Source organism: Sus scrofa, chromosome 4, assembly GCF_000003025.6.
Source record: "Sus scrofa isolate TJ Tabasco breed Duroc chromosome 4, Sscrofa11.1, whole genome shotgun sequence".
Lineage (NCBI taxonomy): Eukaryota > Metazoa > Chordata > Mammalia > Artiodactyla > Suidae > Sus > Sus scrofa.
In genome coordinates, this window is record NC_010446.5 from 35,994,940 (window position 1) to 36,011,157 (window position 16,218).

The 16,218-nt window shown below is 37.0% G+C and overlaps 1 protein-coding gene across 5 annotated transcripts in view; it reads left to right on the top strand.

The window, feature by feature from the left end:
• YWHAZ (tyrosine 3-monooxygenase/tryptophan 5-monooxygenase activation protein zeta) overlaps nt 1-14,970 on the top strand; it is a 34,397-nt gene extending 19,427 nt beyond the window's left edge. For 3 of the 5 annotated variants that reach the window (XM_021088756.1, XM_021088757.1, XM_001927228.7), the window contains 4 exons: nt 8,262-8,385; nt 9,827-9,990; nt 10,072-10,167; nt 12,763-14,970. In XM_021088756.1, the coding sequence (XP_020944415.1) occupies nt 8,262-8,385; nt 9,827-9,990; nt 10,072-10,167; nt 12,763-12,822 (444 nt within the window). In that variant the 3' untranslated portion in view covers nt 12,823-14,970. 5 annotated transcript variants of the gene reach the window in all.

The following is a 16,218-nucleotide window of genomic DNA, read 5'->3' on the forward strand; positions in this document are numbered from 1 at the left end:
TGAGGCACAGTAGGAAATATATCAGTTATTTCCAGGAAGAGCATCTGTGATTATTGCGAGCTGAACTAGTTGGGGCTAACCCCCGCCCCATGGAACACTCTCCTGAAGAATAGCAGACAGGGAAGCTGTGGTTATTCCTACTGGAGTATTTGGCAAACATCTGAAAATGATCTAAATGAACTTGTCACTTTAGGGAGAGCAAATGGTATTTGTGACCAATGATAAAGTTCAAGCTTTGAAGCAAAAGGATAATTTTGGAAAACTTGTATCCCCTACGATGATCTTGATAGCTTCCCCCCTCCCGGAAGTTTTATGAGTATAAAGCAGACCAAAAACATTTTAAACTATAAATACGAAGCATTTGTTACTTGTTTTCTCTACAAAGTATACCTGTTTTGGAGTTTTCTGGTGTCTCAGCAGGGTAAGGATCTGGTATTGTTACAGCTGTGGTGCAAGTTTGATCCATAGCCCAGGAACTTCCACATGCCATGGGTGCAGCCAAAAAAAAGAGGTCCTTTTATGGCTCAGCAGGTTAAGAACCCGACTAGTATCCATGAAGATGTGGGTTTGATCCTTAACTCAGTGGGTTAAGGATGTGGCATTATCAGAAATTGTGGCATAAGTCTCTTGGATCTGGTGTGGCTGTGACATAGGCCAGCAGCTGCACCTCCAATGCAGCCTCTAGCCTGGGAACTTCCATATGCTGCAAGTGCAGCTCTAAAAAAGAAAAAATGCCAAGAACAACAAAAAGAGACAAAGGAAAAAAGTATACCTGTTTAGAGAGAAAAAGTAAGTGCCTTGGTTGGGAGGAATATTTTAAGCATAAGAAAATTCCTTCACATGGAGAGTCCAGAACTAAGGTAGGTTTCTGGGAAGGTGGTAGGTTGATTGGTTGAGATGTCATTTTGAAGTTAATATAGTAGAAGTTCTTTGGTAGTTTACTTGATGAGTTTAGATAGTGCTTGAATGAAAGAAAGTTATTGGTTAGGGAACATGATTCAGATTATACTTTTTTATCCTGGAAGAGGATAACGCTTGTTCTAAGTCTTTCAGTAGATTGACTCATTTAATCCTTAGAACAACGCTGTGTATTCTATGTAGTTTCTAACATCACTTTTTTTTTTTCTTCTCCCCTCGGTTTTTAGGGCCTCACCAACAGCCTGTGGAGGTTGCCAGGCTGGGGGTCAAATTGGAGCAGCTGCTGGCTACAGCCACAGCAATGCTGGATCCACACCACATTGTCTGCAATCTACATCAAAACTCATGGCAACGCTGGATACTTAACCCACTGAGCAAGGCCAAGGATTGAACCCACTTCCTCATGGATACTAGTCTGTTTGATAACTGCTGAGCCATGACAGGAACTCCCTGACATCTCTCTTTTACAGGTGAGAAACCTGAGGCCCAGAGAAATTTTAGAACTTTGTCAAGGTGACACAGCTCGTAAGCAGTGGACTGGGATTTGACCTTAGGTAGTAGGCACTGTTTCCAGTTTGTGTCCTTTACATGTCTGCTGTAAAAAGAATAAGTACTAACAAAATGTTTTTCCTTTATCTTTTATACTTTGATTTAATCCTGTGTTTTAAAATGGAGGATCTTTTGCACATTATTTCACCACTTTTATTAGATATACAGCTTTTTTATTCTGAACCCAAAGTAAAGGTGCACTAAAGCAGATTTTTGGATGTCAATATCCCTATTTCTTTTACATCTAACTGAGCAGAACGCCTACTGTCAGGAGCTGTGGTAGGTGCTTTCCTGGTCATACACTCATTTAGACCGTGTAACAGCCTTTAGAAGTAGATTTTCATCATAATCATTTATAAATATATTTTCATTTAAAAGTCATTTTATAAGATTAAATTTCATTTAATTCTTTTACAAATGAGAAAATTAAGCCTCTGAGAGATTAGCTTGCCTCAGATCTCAGAATTAATGATGAGAGTAGAATTTAAGTTCTGCCTAATTTTAGCATATATATATATCTGTTATATATATAAGTGCTTGGATGCTCAGAGATTAGGATCTTGCCACCAGCTCAAGCAGCAGTTTTGGTGTCTTAGGTGGTTTCTTGTTATTACAGATTTGATGTTTTAATCTTGGTCTTAATTTCAGGCTATAATCATACTAAAGAACAGTTAGAGAGAGGTAGCACTAAAACTAGAGATGGATTTTCAGTTTATAAACCTTTCATTAGAAATATTTGACCATAGTTCTTATTTAAATTCCTATTAGTAAGGTCAGATTGAGTCTGTCTCAAGAAGGGCAGTCAGAACTAGGTGACTTTTCAGTTTGTGTGGTTCCTTAATTTTAATATTTAATACAAAGTCAAAGCGTTGATGTTATGTAGACAATCTTTGGATCAAAGCATGTATTAGAAACTATTGTCCAGGTTCATATTAAGCTTGGGTAAATTGACAGGCTTGGAAAAATCATTACTTTACCCCATATATCTTAAGTATTTTTATAACCTAAGGGGTTAATTGTTGTACAATGATGCTATAAAGAAAGAAATATGTTATCTCTAGAATCTCAAGCTCCATATAATTTACCCATTGAGTAGATTAAGGTTCAGCACCCTCTCCAGAACTGTATCATGTATGCAGCTCTGTATTGTGAACCATTTACAGAAACATTTTAAATGCAGGCTTTCAGTCCCACCTAATGTTATTAGGATGACTGCTATATAAAGTTATACTATGCATTAACTCTTAAGTCAGCAAATTAATTTTAGGTTTTTTTTTTTTTTTTAATGGCCATGATTATCTTTAGAAGACAATGGCTATCACCAAAAACAATTTTTTTAAATTGCTTGAGGAAATACTGTGAATCTCTAAGTTTTGTTTCATGTTTCAGCAAGATTCGTATGTATTAACATTGTAGCGTCAGTTCAGTGCTTGAGTGTAAGATGCTAATAATTCTGTGTTTGACTTGAAAAAAAATCCTTTTCCATTATGCATTACATTTAAATTGAAAGTATACTATGTTTTATGGAGAAAATTTATAATTAGTAAGTGTATCAGTAGTCAGCCTAACCTTTTTTTTTTCTTTTTTCTTTCCCTCCCTCCCTCCCTTCCTTACGTTTTCTTTTTATGCTATATCTGAGGCACAGGGAAGTGCCTGGGGCTAGGGGTTGAATTGGAGCTGCAGCTGTGGTTTATGCCACAGCCACAACAACACCGGGTCTCAGCTACATCTGCAACTTATGGTGTAGCTTGCAGCAACGCTGGATCCTTTTAACCCATTGGGTGAGGCCAGGGATCGAAGCTGCATCCTCACAGAAACAGTGTTGGGTCCTTTACCTGCTGAGCCACAGCAGGAACACCTAACCTTCATTTTATAAAAGAAGTTGTGACAGCTTATTTGTTTCTTTCCTTATATAATGCTGTGTCTCTCCTTTAAATTCAGATTCTCACAGTGTCCTAGAAGCTGTCATCACCTCCATTGTACTAGTATTGATGATGAATGAAATCTAGGAGCATGTATTGTACTTAGCAGAGTATTCTCTGAAGTTTTTGTAAATTTTGAAAATAGCTATTAGTTCCCTCCTTTCACTGTCTATTCTCCATTTTTTGTGTCACTGCTGTTTTCTAATAAGTGCTGCTTCCTTTTTTTTTCCTTTGTTTTTATTTCCATCATGGCCTTCTCCCTACAGTTGCCTCTTTCCTCTGGCTTTTTGGAAAAATTGAACTTTTTTTCTCTTTGGTCAATTTGATAAATTAACATACTTAATCACCTCTGTAGTGTTATAGTTAATGAACTCTGTATCTTCCATGTCTTAAAATGATTAAGACCACATCTGATTTATGAATCTCCCCCAGAAAATACCCAAATGATTTTCTCATTTCTCCTTAAAAATATCAGTAAGAAGAGAGGGACTCGCTATCTGACGAGGTGGTTTATTCTAAGTTTGGACCACTCATAAGTTTTCTCTTATTGATCAGAAATCTACCTTTGCCTGAATTTAACTAGTCTTGTCTTTTGGAGCCATTCATGTCTTCATCTTTCAGTTTTCATGACTGTTTCAGTTTCCTCAACACTCTTGCTTACTTCTCCTGGATACTCTCCAGGTTTCTCAAAGCCTGTCTTGATGCATTTTTAAAGAAACAATTCAGTCTTAGATTTGGTCTCATCAGCACAGTGTAGAACATTAACCTTAATTTTGACTTTTAATATCTTAGAATCATATTCTCCTTTTTAGTAGGTGTATCACTCTCAAGGCAGAGAAAACATATCATTAATGTTGTAGTACAGGTCTGATTGCCTAGTTGGAGTTGTACCATCACAACTTAGCTGTGTTTTGAGCACATTACATGGATCAAATTAATCCATATAAAGTGCTTAATTTCAAGTGTCAAAAATATGTTTATTATTGGTAATGTTTTGATTATTTTTCTCAATTGTCTATTGCTGCATAACCAATCAAAACTAAAACAGTGATTTATTCTTTTTTTGTGTCTCTATGGCTTGCCTGGATTCTTTTGGGCAGTTTTTCACATGATGGCTGTGGTCACTTACTGTTATGTTCAGCTGGGGCTATTGTGACCGTTCTCTCCAGCAGGATAGTTTGACTTTTTAAATGCCGACTTAGGGTGCCGAGAAAGCAAAAGAAGAAGCTGCTGGTCCTCTTAAGACTTAGGCCTAGAATTGTGGAACAGCAGTCCTTTTCACCGCACTCTGTTGGTTAAAGGTGGTGAACAAAGTTAGCCTGGACTCAGGAGAAAGGAAATAAATTCTACCTCTTGACCTGAGGAGTGGCATACATGAACAGGAATGGCAGGGAATTGGTGGAGGCTGCTATTCTTGGAAACAGTCTACTATAATCTTTCTCTCATAGTTAGCTCTTTGAACCAAATTTAATCTTTAATCCAGTCTTTCTTGCTTTTTTGTGTTTTAAATCATAATGATTCTTACCTTTATGTTATCAGAAGATTTTGTTTGTCATTTATCCCTTTCTCAACTTCTTTTATTTTTAATAGCTTTTATTGAGGTGTAATTGATGTAGAAAAAACTGCACATACATAATGGGTACAATATGATGAGTTTGCCTTTTCAACTTCGTATAGTCATCATTTTACAAAAAATATTTGCCACTGTTGACAGGTGGTCCTTTTGGCCTATCATTAGGCCAGTAAGCAGCCTGACTACTGTTATCTCACCTTCCTGTTACTTACAGGTGCTGGTTAATAGCTTTAATGTAGTAGTAGTTTTTGTTGTTTTAATCACATTATGGCTAAATTCAGTATTTACTTGGGAGAAGAGGTGCTTATTTGCTAATTTAAAAATTCTCAGTGTGAGATAGCCCAATATAAAACTTTAGAGCTACAGAGTAGAGTTGTTACTCAAAAAAGATGAATTACAAATTCTCATAAATTTATTGACACCTTGCCTAAATAACTTCTAAGGTTCTTACATGTGTACTTTTACATCCTAAGTGATTCATCCTTAACCAGCTAACTGCACATTTGTCACCTTCATCTTTACATGTATACAGTAAAGTGGGTTAGATAAAAATCATTGAGGAGTTCCTGCTGTGACCCAGTGGGTTAAGAATCAGCTCAGATCTTTGAGGAGGTGTAGGTTTGATCCCTGGCCCTGAATAGCCCGTTAAAGGATCTGGCATTGTCTCAGCTGCTGTGTAGGTCATGGCTGTGGATTAGATTCGGATCCCTGGCCTGGGAACTTGCATATGCCGTGGGTATAGCCTATAAAAAAAAAAAAGTCATTGAGAAGTGAAGGATGTGGTGAGGCAGTGTTATCCTTAGCATCAGTGTCTTGCTCACTGTTAAATTCTCTGTGATGAGCATAGGGACATTTAAGTATTGGAGAATAAGTTGATGTAAAAAATATGTTGAAGCAGTAAAATATGAAATAGAAAGGCCTAGGTGGAGAATTGATTTCATGGTTAGGCTTTTAGTTACTGTCACTTTCATTTGAAAATATTCTTCTATAGTTTTAAATATACATAAATGAGTCAGAGCAGTTCACAACTGAGTTGTATATGGATGGAACCATCTTTAAATTTATGTATATATTTTCCTGCTATTCAATTTGAAATTATTTGTGAATTCTCATTAATTAACCATACTTTCTTTAGGTAGATTTAATAGCCTAACCTTTATTTAGCCTAGTCAGTCAGTGGAATTTATCCTTCAAAATGTGGTGTGCCATAGTTAAACCTAGAATGACTCCAAAGCCATTTTGCTCTTCCATCTCTCATAGTCGAATGAATAATGCATTGTGTATTAAGACATAAAACTTGAAAAGGCCTGGTCGTTTCTTAAGTGAAGAAAAAATCTTTTTACTGTCTTGGGGATAGTAAATGGAAATGCTTTCTGCTGTTGAGATAGATCCCCAAAGAGTAGCCTTAGTGTTTACCAAGTGTTCATGCCTCAAAGAGGATGATGGTGTTTAAAGGACAAAACGATGGGAAGTTTAAATTTTGCCAAGTCTTAGGTTGCAAGGCATTCCTTCTGTGGAGGCAGTGGTAGTCTTCCAGACCCAAAGGGTTCCTTTCCTTCTAATTAGGGTGATGTTTCACGCTAGAAGCTGATATTTTCTGCTGGAAGCTGCTTCAGAATTTAAATACATACATACATACATACCTACATACATTTTTTTTTTTTTTTTTAGTCTTTTTGCCATTTCTTGGGCCGCTCCCGTGGCATACGTAGGTTCCCAGGCCAGGGGTCGAATCGGAGCTGTAGCCACCGGCCTACACCAGAGCCACAGCCACACGGGATCCGAGCTGTGTCTGCAACCTACACCACAGCTCACGGCAACACTGGATCCTTCACCCATGGAGCAAGGCCAGGGATCGAACCCGCAACCTCATGGTTCCTAGTCGGATTTGTTAACCACTGAGCCACGACGGGAACTCCCTACATACATTTTTGCAGCTGAGAGGTTTGGGTATGAAAGTGCTGGTGTAGTATAGTAAGAATTTTGTTATCCTGACCAAAGTGCTCTTATTTCAGGCAAGTACTTTCAAATTCAGGTAATAATCACAGGAAACAGTATTTCAAGTTGACTTTGCGCACCTTCAGTCCTTTCCTTTAATGCATTACAGCCTGGTCCTATACCACTTCACCCTGGTATCTATAGTTGTAGAAAGCTGAGAGAAGATTGCCTAAAGCTTACTCATCCACCCACCATTTGAAAAAATAATGAGTAAGCGTAACAAAAGTTAGAGTTACTATTTAAAAGTATTTTTCAGTTTGGCATATAAGTAGGTGCTATATAGACTAAACTACTGGGTAACCTCCAGAATAATAGAAACTAAGAATTAGATACCCCTTTTCCTTGTAAAAATTGAGACTTATTTGGGGCCAAGCCCAGCTGAAAATTAACTTTCACCTTGATTCCTAGAGTCTATTTAGTAGAGAAAAAAAGGATTATTTTAAAAAGAAAACCTTCACCTAATTCTACTGCTGAATATTATCTTTCTCCCCTCTTAAAAAATAAAAATCATGTCTTATTCCCTTCATACAATGATCTCGTGTTTTTCTTTAAATCAATTGTAGAATTACAATTCTTAGCATTTTAGAATGTAATTGATTTAGATTTAGAATTTTGAATAGAATAACTAATAATGTCTGGGGTAGTCTGTAAACATTTAAGTTATTAGCTGAAAATTACTTCAAGGTAGGTAACTAAAGGTTTTCTCTTTAGATCTGTAATTCTCATACTCTAACCAGTGTCCTAATTTAGTTAGGAAAAATAAAACTTACTTTATAAACAGCTTTTTACCTGTTGTGAGATAGTACTTTAATTGTATTTTTACAAATGAAGTTACTTTTGTTCTGCCTCCTCTGTCCTGGACTCTGATAGTGTCTATTATGTTGTTGGTTTCTGCTTCAGTCATATATTCCTCCAGAGTCCCAAAAGGTTAATCTCTTATGTTCTTTCCATTCTAATAGCATGACTACCTTGAAAATGAAGTTTGCTACCCTGTTATATAATAATAAAATGTTACGAGCACTCATGTTTTCATATTCATCGAAACATACAGTCTTTATCAGTATGTAAATTGATAGCACTATGGGTGAGAGAGGGCAATTTTAAGTATTGCTGTCTAAAGCATTCTGCTTTTAAGCCACAAATTTATGAGTCGCTTGCATTCAAAAATTGTTATTATTGGCAATGACTGGGTATTAAAGTTTTAAAACTTTTGCTATAGTATGCTCTTAATAAATGCAGATTCTTTCAGTTTTTGTAAATATTTTAGTCTTAATTATGACTCTCTTTCTTTTCTTCTCAAGTCTCTTTTGGAAAAGTTCTTGATCCCCAATGCTTCACAAGCAGAGAGCAAAGTCTTCTATTTGAAAATGAAAGGAGACTACTACCGTTACTTGGCTGAGGTTGCTGCTGGTGATGATAAGAAGGGTATGCTGCCTTGACCTTTTTGCTGCAAGTTTATAAAATAACAGTTAAATGAAGAGAAGTAGTGGACTTTTTCCTTTTTTTAAAAAATAAAGTCCTGGAGTTTCCATTGTGGCTCAGGGGTTAACGAATTCGACTAGGAACCATGAGGTTGTGGGTTCGATCTCTGGCCTTGCTCAGTGGGTTAAGGATCCGGCATTGCTGTGAGCTATGGTGTAGATTGCAGATGCGGCTCCGATCCCGCATTGCTGTGGCTCTGGCGTAGGCTGGCGGCTATAGCTTCCATTAGACCCCTAGCCTGGGAACCTCCATATGCCTCGGGAGCAGCCCTAGAAAAGGCAAAAAGACAAAAAAATAAAAGAAGTCCTGAGGCTATACAGTTAACCTTTGAGCAACATAAGTTTGAGCTACACAGGGACTTTTTTTCCCCATAAATACTATAGTACTACACAAATCAAGATTGGTTGAATCCTATATATGATGAGCCAACTTCTTTTTTTTTTTTTTTTTGTCTTTTTGCCTTTTCTTGGGCCACTCCCGCGGCATATGGAGGTTCCCAGGCTAGGAGGGGTCTAATCGGAGCTGTAGCCACCAGCCTATGCCAGAGCCACAGCAACGCAGGATCCGAGCCGCGTCTGTGACCTACACCACAGCTCACGGCAAGGCCTGATTGTTAACCCACTGAGGAAGGGCAGGCATCGAACCCCCAACCTCATGGGTTCCTAGTTGGATTCGTTAACCACTGCGCCACGACGGGAACTCCCCGACTTTTAAATTATACTCAAGAGTTCCCGTCATGGCTCAGTGGTTAACAAACCCAACTAGTATCCATGAGAGGGCAGGTTCAATCCCTGGCCTTGCTCAACTAGTATCCTTGCCCAACTAGTATCCATGAGAGGGCAGGTTCAATCCCTGGCCTTGCTCAGTTGGGTTTAGGATCCGGAGTTGCTGCGACTGTGGTATAGGCCAGCAGCTAAGGCTCTGATTTGACCCCTAGCCTGGGAACCTCCATATGCCTCCGGTGTGGCCCTAAAAAAAGAGGACCCCCCCCCCAAAAAATATACTCAGATTCTCAACTGCATGTGGAGAGTCTAAACTGCCTTGTTCAAGGGTCAACTGTGTATTTACTGCCTGATAATTGGTATTGTAAAATGTATGCTCACTGACAAGCCAATTTTATGTATAGGAATGTTTCCTCACAATTTTAAGAAGCAGTAGTTACAGTGTAACTGTAGGGCAGCACAAACTAATTATTAAAGATAATACTGAGATAATTACAGAGATGTTGCCCTAACGTTGGTCATTGGCTAGTGCGTATTCCAGGAGAAGCTTATTTTTTTAAATTTATTTCAAAATTTATCATTGGACAGTAAAGGTTTAGTTTGAGGAGTGAAGGTGCAGTGCAAACTTTTATCGATATGTTTTGGTGTGTTTTATCATCCAGGGATTGTGGATCAGTCACAGCAAGCATACCAGGAAGCTTTTGAAATCAGCAAAAAGGAAATGCAACCAACACATCCTATCAGATTGGGTCTGGCCCTTAACTTCTCTGTGTTCTATTATGAGATTCTGAACTCCCCAGAGAAAGCCTGCTCTCTTGCAAAGACAGTATGTATTTTTTACATGTTACATGGAAATTCAGTAATCACTAGTATTTGAGCACTGAAATGTATTTTATTTTAATCATAGGCATTTGATGAAGCCATTGCTGAACTTGATACATTAAGTGAAGAGTCATACAAAGACAGCACGCTAATAATGCAATTACTGAGAGACAACTTGACAGTAAGTACATAACAGTATCATTAATGGTTGATGTAGTTGAAGAGATTACAGGCAAATCTGTTTTACTGCACTTCACAGATGCTGTAATTTTTACAAATTGAAGGTGTGTGGCAAACCTGCGTTGAGCAAGTCTATGGGTGCCATTTTCTCAAAAGCATTTGTTCACTTCTTGTCTCTGTAATTTTTTTTGGTAATTTATCAATAAAGTTACTTAATAAAGTATGTACCTTGTTTTTTTTAAGACAAGTGTAAGATCTACCTGTTGTTAAAACTGTTAAAACTGTGAAGAAAACCACCTTACAGAAACCAGTATTAGACTGAGGACTAAAAATGTGCCTTTTCATTAATTATATACCCATTGTTAAAATTTTGGGTTTTGTTTGTTTGTTTGTTTGTTTTGTTTTTCTCATTTTAGGGCTGCAGCCACGGCATGTGAAAGTTCCTGGGCTAGGGGTTGAATTGGAGCTGCTGCTGTGGGCCTACACCACAGCCACAGCAACTCGGGATACAAGCTGAATTGGAGCTGTATCTGTGACCTACACCACAGCTTGCTTGCAGCAACACTGGATACTTAACCCACTGAGGGAAGCCAAGACTCGAACCTGTGTCCCAGGGACACTGTGTTGGATTCTTAACCCACTGAACCACAATGGGAACTCCCAAAATTTTGTTTTTAAAATAATTTTTTAATTCAAGATTTTGAACTTTCAATCACATAGTTCATTTTATTTTTCATTTCAATATATTGATTCTGTTTTTTCCATGTAGTCACAGGAGAGTTTAGCTTTTAAGTGTCAAGTATCTGCCCTGTGCTGGGTAAAGAGCTAGGAACGATTATAGTCTAGTGCTACTGATTTTTGTTAGCTTGAGGGCCATTTCTCTTGGAGATTGTACATCATCATTTTATATATTTCACTTTTTTCCAGCTTTATTTTATCTAATCCATCACCAATTTTCTGAACCAGTTACACATTCTAGTGTTGAATGTTATCAGCAGTTTTTTGAATGGTATTGTGTACTTGTTTGTTATTAAACACTGAAATAATTTCTTAAAAGAATGAATCTTATATATATCAAATGGAAGACGCATTTTGTTAGCTAATTTTAATATTAATAATTTTTCATATTTTTCTGTTTTGAAATGATGTTGTAAAAGGTATAACTTGAGACCTAGTCCCTTCTGAATTGTTTTGACACCACTTTTTGAGAAAGCTTGATCTGAAATAGATATTTTCAGCTGAATTTTATCAGTATGGCATAGCATACAACAGCTGAGTAAGAAAACCAAGGTTCAGATTCTGATTCTGTCACCATTTACTATGTAATCTTCTCTGAGCTTTGGTTGTATTGTCTGTTATCATTATAGGTTGACTGGATCGTTTCATCTGTCAAGTAAAGAAATTTTGTTAAAACTGTCTACTATTTTGAGTCTGGATCCGGTTGACCAGTATTAACACACAACCTTAGGAATAGAAAGATCTTTTGTCAGAATTTTCATGTTTATATGGTGAATTGAAAGATCCTTGAAAGCTCGAACTGAAGGAGATATTAGAAGATAATTTCATCTTGTGTACAAGACCCTCTGTTTAATAGACGCACAGACATCTGGAGGTTATTCAGCTAACTGTAGCCTTAAAAGAAGTCTCCTTTTCAGGCCAGAGATATATTTGGTTAAATAGCAAATAGTGATTTTGAGGGATAGAAAAACATTAATGAGTTTCCCCCCCTTCATTTTCCAGTGTATAAGCGATATAAAATTTAATGTCGTCTTGAATCAGTTCTTTTATAATTACCTCTAAAAATCACTATAGAGTGGTAAGATCTGTTACCAAAAAAAAAAAAAAACATTAGCATTTGAAACAGCTGAGATAATTTCAAAATTCAAACTTCAAAGTCATCTTTTTAACATGCTGAAAACCTGTAATAGTAATCTAAAAATTATAGACCCCATAGTCCTACAACTATGGTAAAGTTCAGTTTTTACCTCTTAGAAGATTAGGCTCTGACCAACCAAAGCTAAAAATGTTGGAAAAGCGAAGTATTTTAGTTCAGACCTGATCCTGGTTCTTCAATTTCATAATGTAGGATTCTCTTTGGTGTAGGAGTCTGAAGGACTGCCAGGGGAAAGTAGTCAGCCTGAGCTCCTTGAACATGGGTTAAATTTTATGTTTCTGGTTTAGTTGCACTAAACTTAATACATCCGTCTCTCATTGTGGCTTTTTGGGACAATATGATATTCTGGCATCTATTGGTACTTAGTATTTTATTGTACTTCTATGATTTCTTCTACTTTAGGAATAACCACGAATTTTATGTATCTGACTTTGTTATTTGAAGACAGCTCTGCTTGTACTTACTGTGCTTACACAATGATTGGGAGGAAATAGATGTGTCATGTTGAGGTGTTTTATGTCTTGAAGCTGTTTTCAGTGCTGAGTTTTGTTTTGTTTTGTTTTAAGAAAGCCTTTCAACAAAAACTGCTTACATTCTGGTACCTTGGCATATATGTTAAGGTTTTTTTCAAGCTGAAATATACTAAATTATCTTTCTTTTTCTTTCCTTTCTTTCTTTTTTTTTTTTTTTTTTTTTAACTAGTTGTGGACATCGGATACCCAAGGAGATGAAGCTGAAGCAGGAGAAGGAGGGGAAAATTAACCGGCCTTCCAACTTTTGTCTGCCTCATTCTAAAATTTACACAGTAGACCATTTGTCATCCATGCTGTCCCACAAATAGTTTTTTGTTTACGATTTATGACAGGTTTATGTTACTTCTATTTGAATTTCTATATTTCCCATGTGGTTTTTATGTTTAATATTAGGGGAGTAGAGCCAGTTAACATTTAGGGAGTTATCTGTTTTCATCTTGAGGTGGCCAATATGGGGATGTGGAATTTTTATACAAGTTATAAATGTTTGGCATAGTACTTTTGGTACATTGTGGCTTCACAAGGGCCAGTGTTAAAATTGCTTCCATGTCTAAGCAAAGAAAACTGCCTACATATTGGTTTGTCCTGGTGGGGAATAAAAGGGATAATTGGTTCCAGTCACACATGTAGTCGTGGGTACTTTAAGGTTTGGAGCACTTACAAGGCGTAGTGGAAGTGGATATCCCGTGGATATTACATGTAAAATCATGTATTATCTGTGGGATACTCGGTCTCAATGTGCACACCTTTGACTACAGCTACGGAAGTGTTCCTTGTAGTGGTGACCCAATTTACTCTGGATAAGGGCAGAAACGGTTCACATTCCATTATTTGTAAAGTTACCTGCTGTTTGCTTTCATTATTTTTGCTACACTCATTTTATTTGTATTTAAATGTTGTAGGCAACCTAAGAACAAATGTACAAGTAAAGATGCAGTAAAAATGAATTGCTTGATATCCATTACTTTCATGTATATCAAGCACAGCAGTAAAACAAAAAATCCATGTATTTAACTTTTTTTTAGTTTTTTTTTTTTTTTTTTTTGCTTTTGTGATTTTTTTTTTTTTTTTTGATACTTGCCTAACATGCATGTGCTGTAAAAATAGTTAACAGGGAAATAACTTGAGATGATGGCTAGCTTTGTTTAATGTCTTATGAAATTTTCATGAACAATCCAAGCATAATTGTTAAGAACACGTGTATTAAGTTCATGTAAGTGGAATAAAAGTTTTACGAATGGACTTTTCAACTACTTTCTCTACAGCTTTTCATGTAAATTAGCCTTTGGTTCTAAAACTTCTCTAAAGGAAATTGTACATTTTTGGAAATTTATTCCTTATTCCCTCTTGGCAGCTAATGGGCTTTTACCAAGTTTGAATACAAAGTTTTATCATAACAACAAAATACTACTAATATAACTACTACTGTTCCCAACCATATCCCATACTCCCCTCTCCCCCTGGGGAAAGAAATTTTTTTTTTTTTTTTTTCAGTGGCAGGGGGGATTGATTGAAAATAATGTGTTCCATTTAAAATTTTGGTATATGGCATTTTCTAACTTAGGAAGCCACAATGTTCTTAGCCCATCATGACATTGGGTAGCATTAACTGTAAGTCTCGTGCTTCCAGATCACTTTTGTTGTTAAGAATTTCTTGACGCTCTTATAGCTTGCCTTCAGTTTTGATCCTTTACTCTTTCTATTTGTCAGGTGCACAGGATTACCCCTCTTCAGCCTTCTGTCTTGTCACCAACCATTTCTACTTGGTGGCCATGTACTTGGGGGAAAGGCCGCATGATCTTTCTGGCTCCACTCAGTGTCTGATGATGCCCTGCTTCCTTTGCTTGCATCCCACAAACTATTTCCCTCATCCTCTTCACTGCAGCAAATCTCTCCTTAGTTGATGAGATTGTGTTTATCTCCCTATAAACCCTGCCTACCCTGAATGGTCTGTCATTGTCTTTGCCTTTAAAATCTTCCTCTTCCTTTCTTTAAATAATGATGGGGCTAAGTTATACCCAAAGCTCACCCTGCAGACCATTTCCTCAGTACCTTGCAGAAATCACCAAACAAAAAATACCATTTTAAAAGAGGTGTATTTTTTTTTTTCTTTTAGAATGTAAGCTCCTCAAGAGCAGGGACAATGTTTTCTGTATGTTCTATTGTGCCTAGTACACTGTAAATGCTCAATAAATACTGATGATGGGAGGCAGTGAGTCTTGATGATAAGGGTGAGAAACTGAAATCCCAAATATGGTTTTGTTGCTTGTTTTATTATGACCTCAGTTTAAATTGGGAAATAACAGCCCTTTGGGACAGTTGTCCCAAATATTACATTCAAATAAAAGTGCAATGGAGGCCTTGGGGTCTTTCTTTCAAGGAGAAAAAGATCTATCATGCATTTGGGACAACATAATGCATCTTCACTCACGGCTCTTTTGTTACTGATTTCTCCTGACCCCCAGGCCAAGGACACAAAATAATCATTTTACAGCTACAGAGAATTAAGCTAGGCTGAGGAGATGGGTCTTACTCAAATTATAAAAATAAAACTCTAAAGTTTGTCACATTTGCCTATTTATGTGCCTCAGTCATCGACTAAACTAGTTTGATTCTGAAATAAATTGTGATACTTCATTAATATTAGCTGTTAATGTTTCTACATAGTAGTGCCCAGTAGATAAAGATTTCAACCTGAGATTTTTTTTGCCTTGGGATTTGACTAATAAATTCTTTTATAACATTTCTTAAATTGCCCCAAAATTCAGGCTTCATGTCTGTTTTTGTCAGTGTAATAGTTCCAGGAATTGGGAGACTCCAACGATGTAATGCCTTTGGTGTGTGTGTAGTATTGGAGTTATTAAATGTATAAATCCACCTTAGAGTTGTGCCTTGATAGTGGAGCAGCAATGTGATCAGTTAAAAGGATTCATTTTGCTTCCACTCTGGCCTATGGTCCCAAATGTTCCAGTTAATAATTCTGTTCATTCTTCATGTTTATAAAGATCATCGAAGTGGGGGTGAGAGGTAAAAGAATGGGATGTCACATTACAATAGTAAGTATAGGAGCTCAGTTCTTTTTCCTTGTCTTCCCTAAAAAGTCACCAAACCTGCTATAGCCCAAAGCATATTTTAAAACTAGTGAAGGCCACTTTGTAATCTGCAGTCTTAGATTATTTGTGGTCAGATCACAACTTGATTTAATAATTTGGAAACTCAATTAAGAGAGGTTTAGAAATCTTCAGTTGACTCTGGATACTTATCTAAGAATTTGAGACTTCCCAGCAGTCAGAGCATCATTTAAATGGTTTATTTCTCCACTAGGAGAGAATGGCACTTGGATGAAAGTACATCATAGTCACTGTGTGGGAGTCTGCACTGTGTGAGGAACTGTAACTGGCACTGTATACTCAGAGGTAACACATTTCTTGTAGGGAAAATTCAAAAAAGTTGCTGTATGTATTTTGTCACATACCATACAGGAAGTTAACAGTGGTGGAACTGAAATAACTGTACAGTCTTAAAATGGAAGGTGACGGCTTAGACTGGGCACTTGGAAAATGAGCCAACTTGCATTTTTTCTAAATGTGAGGTTACATCTATAAGTACTTTTATCTTCTGTGTG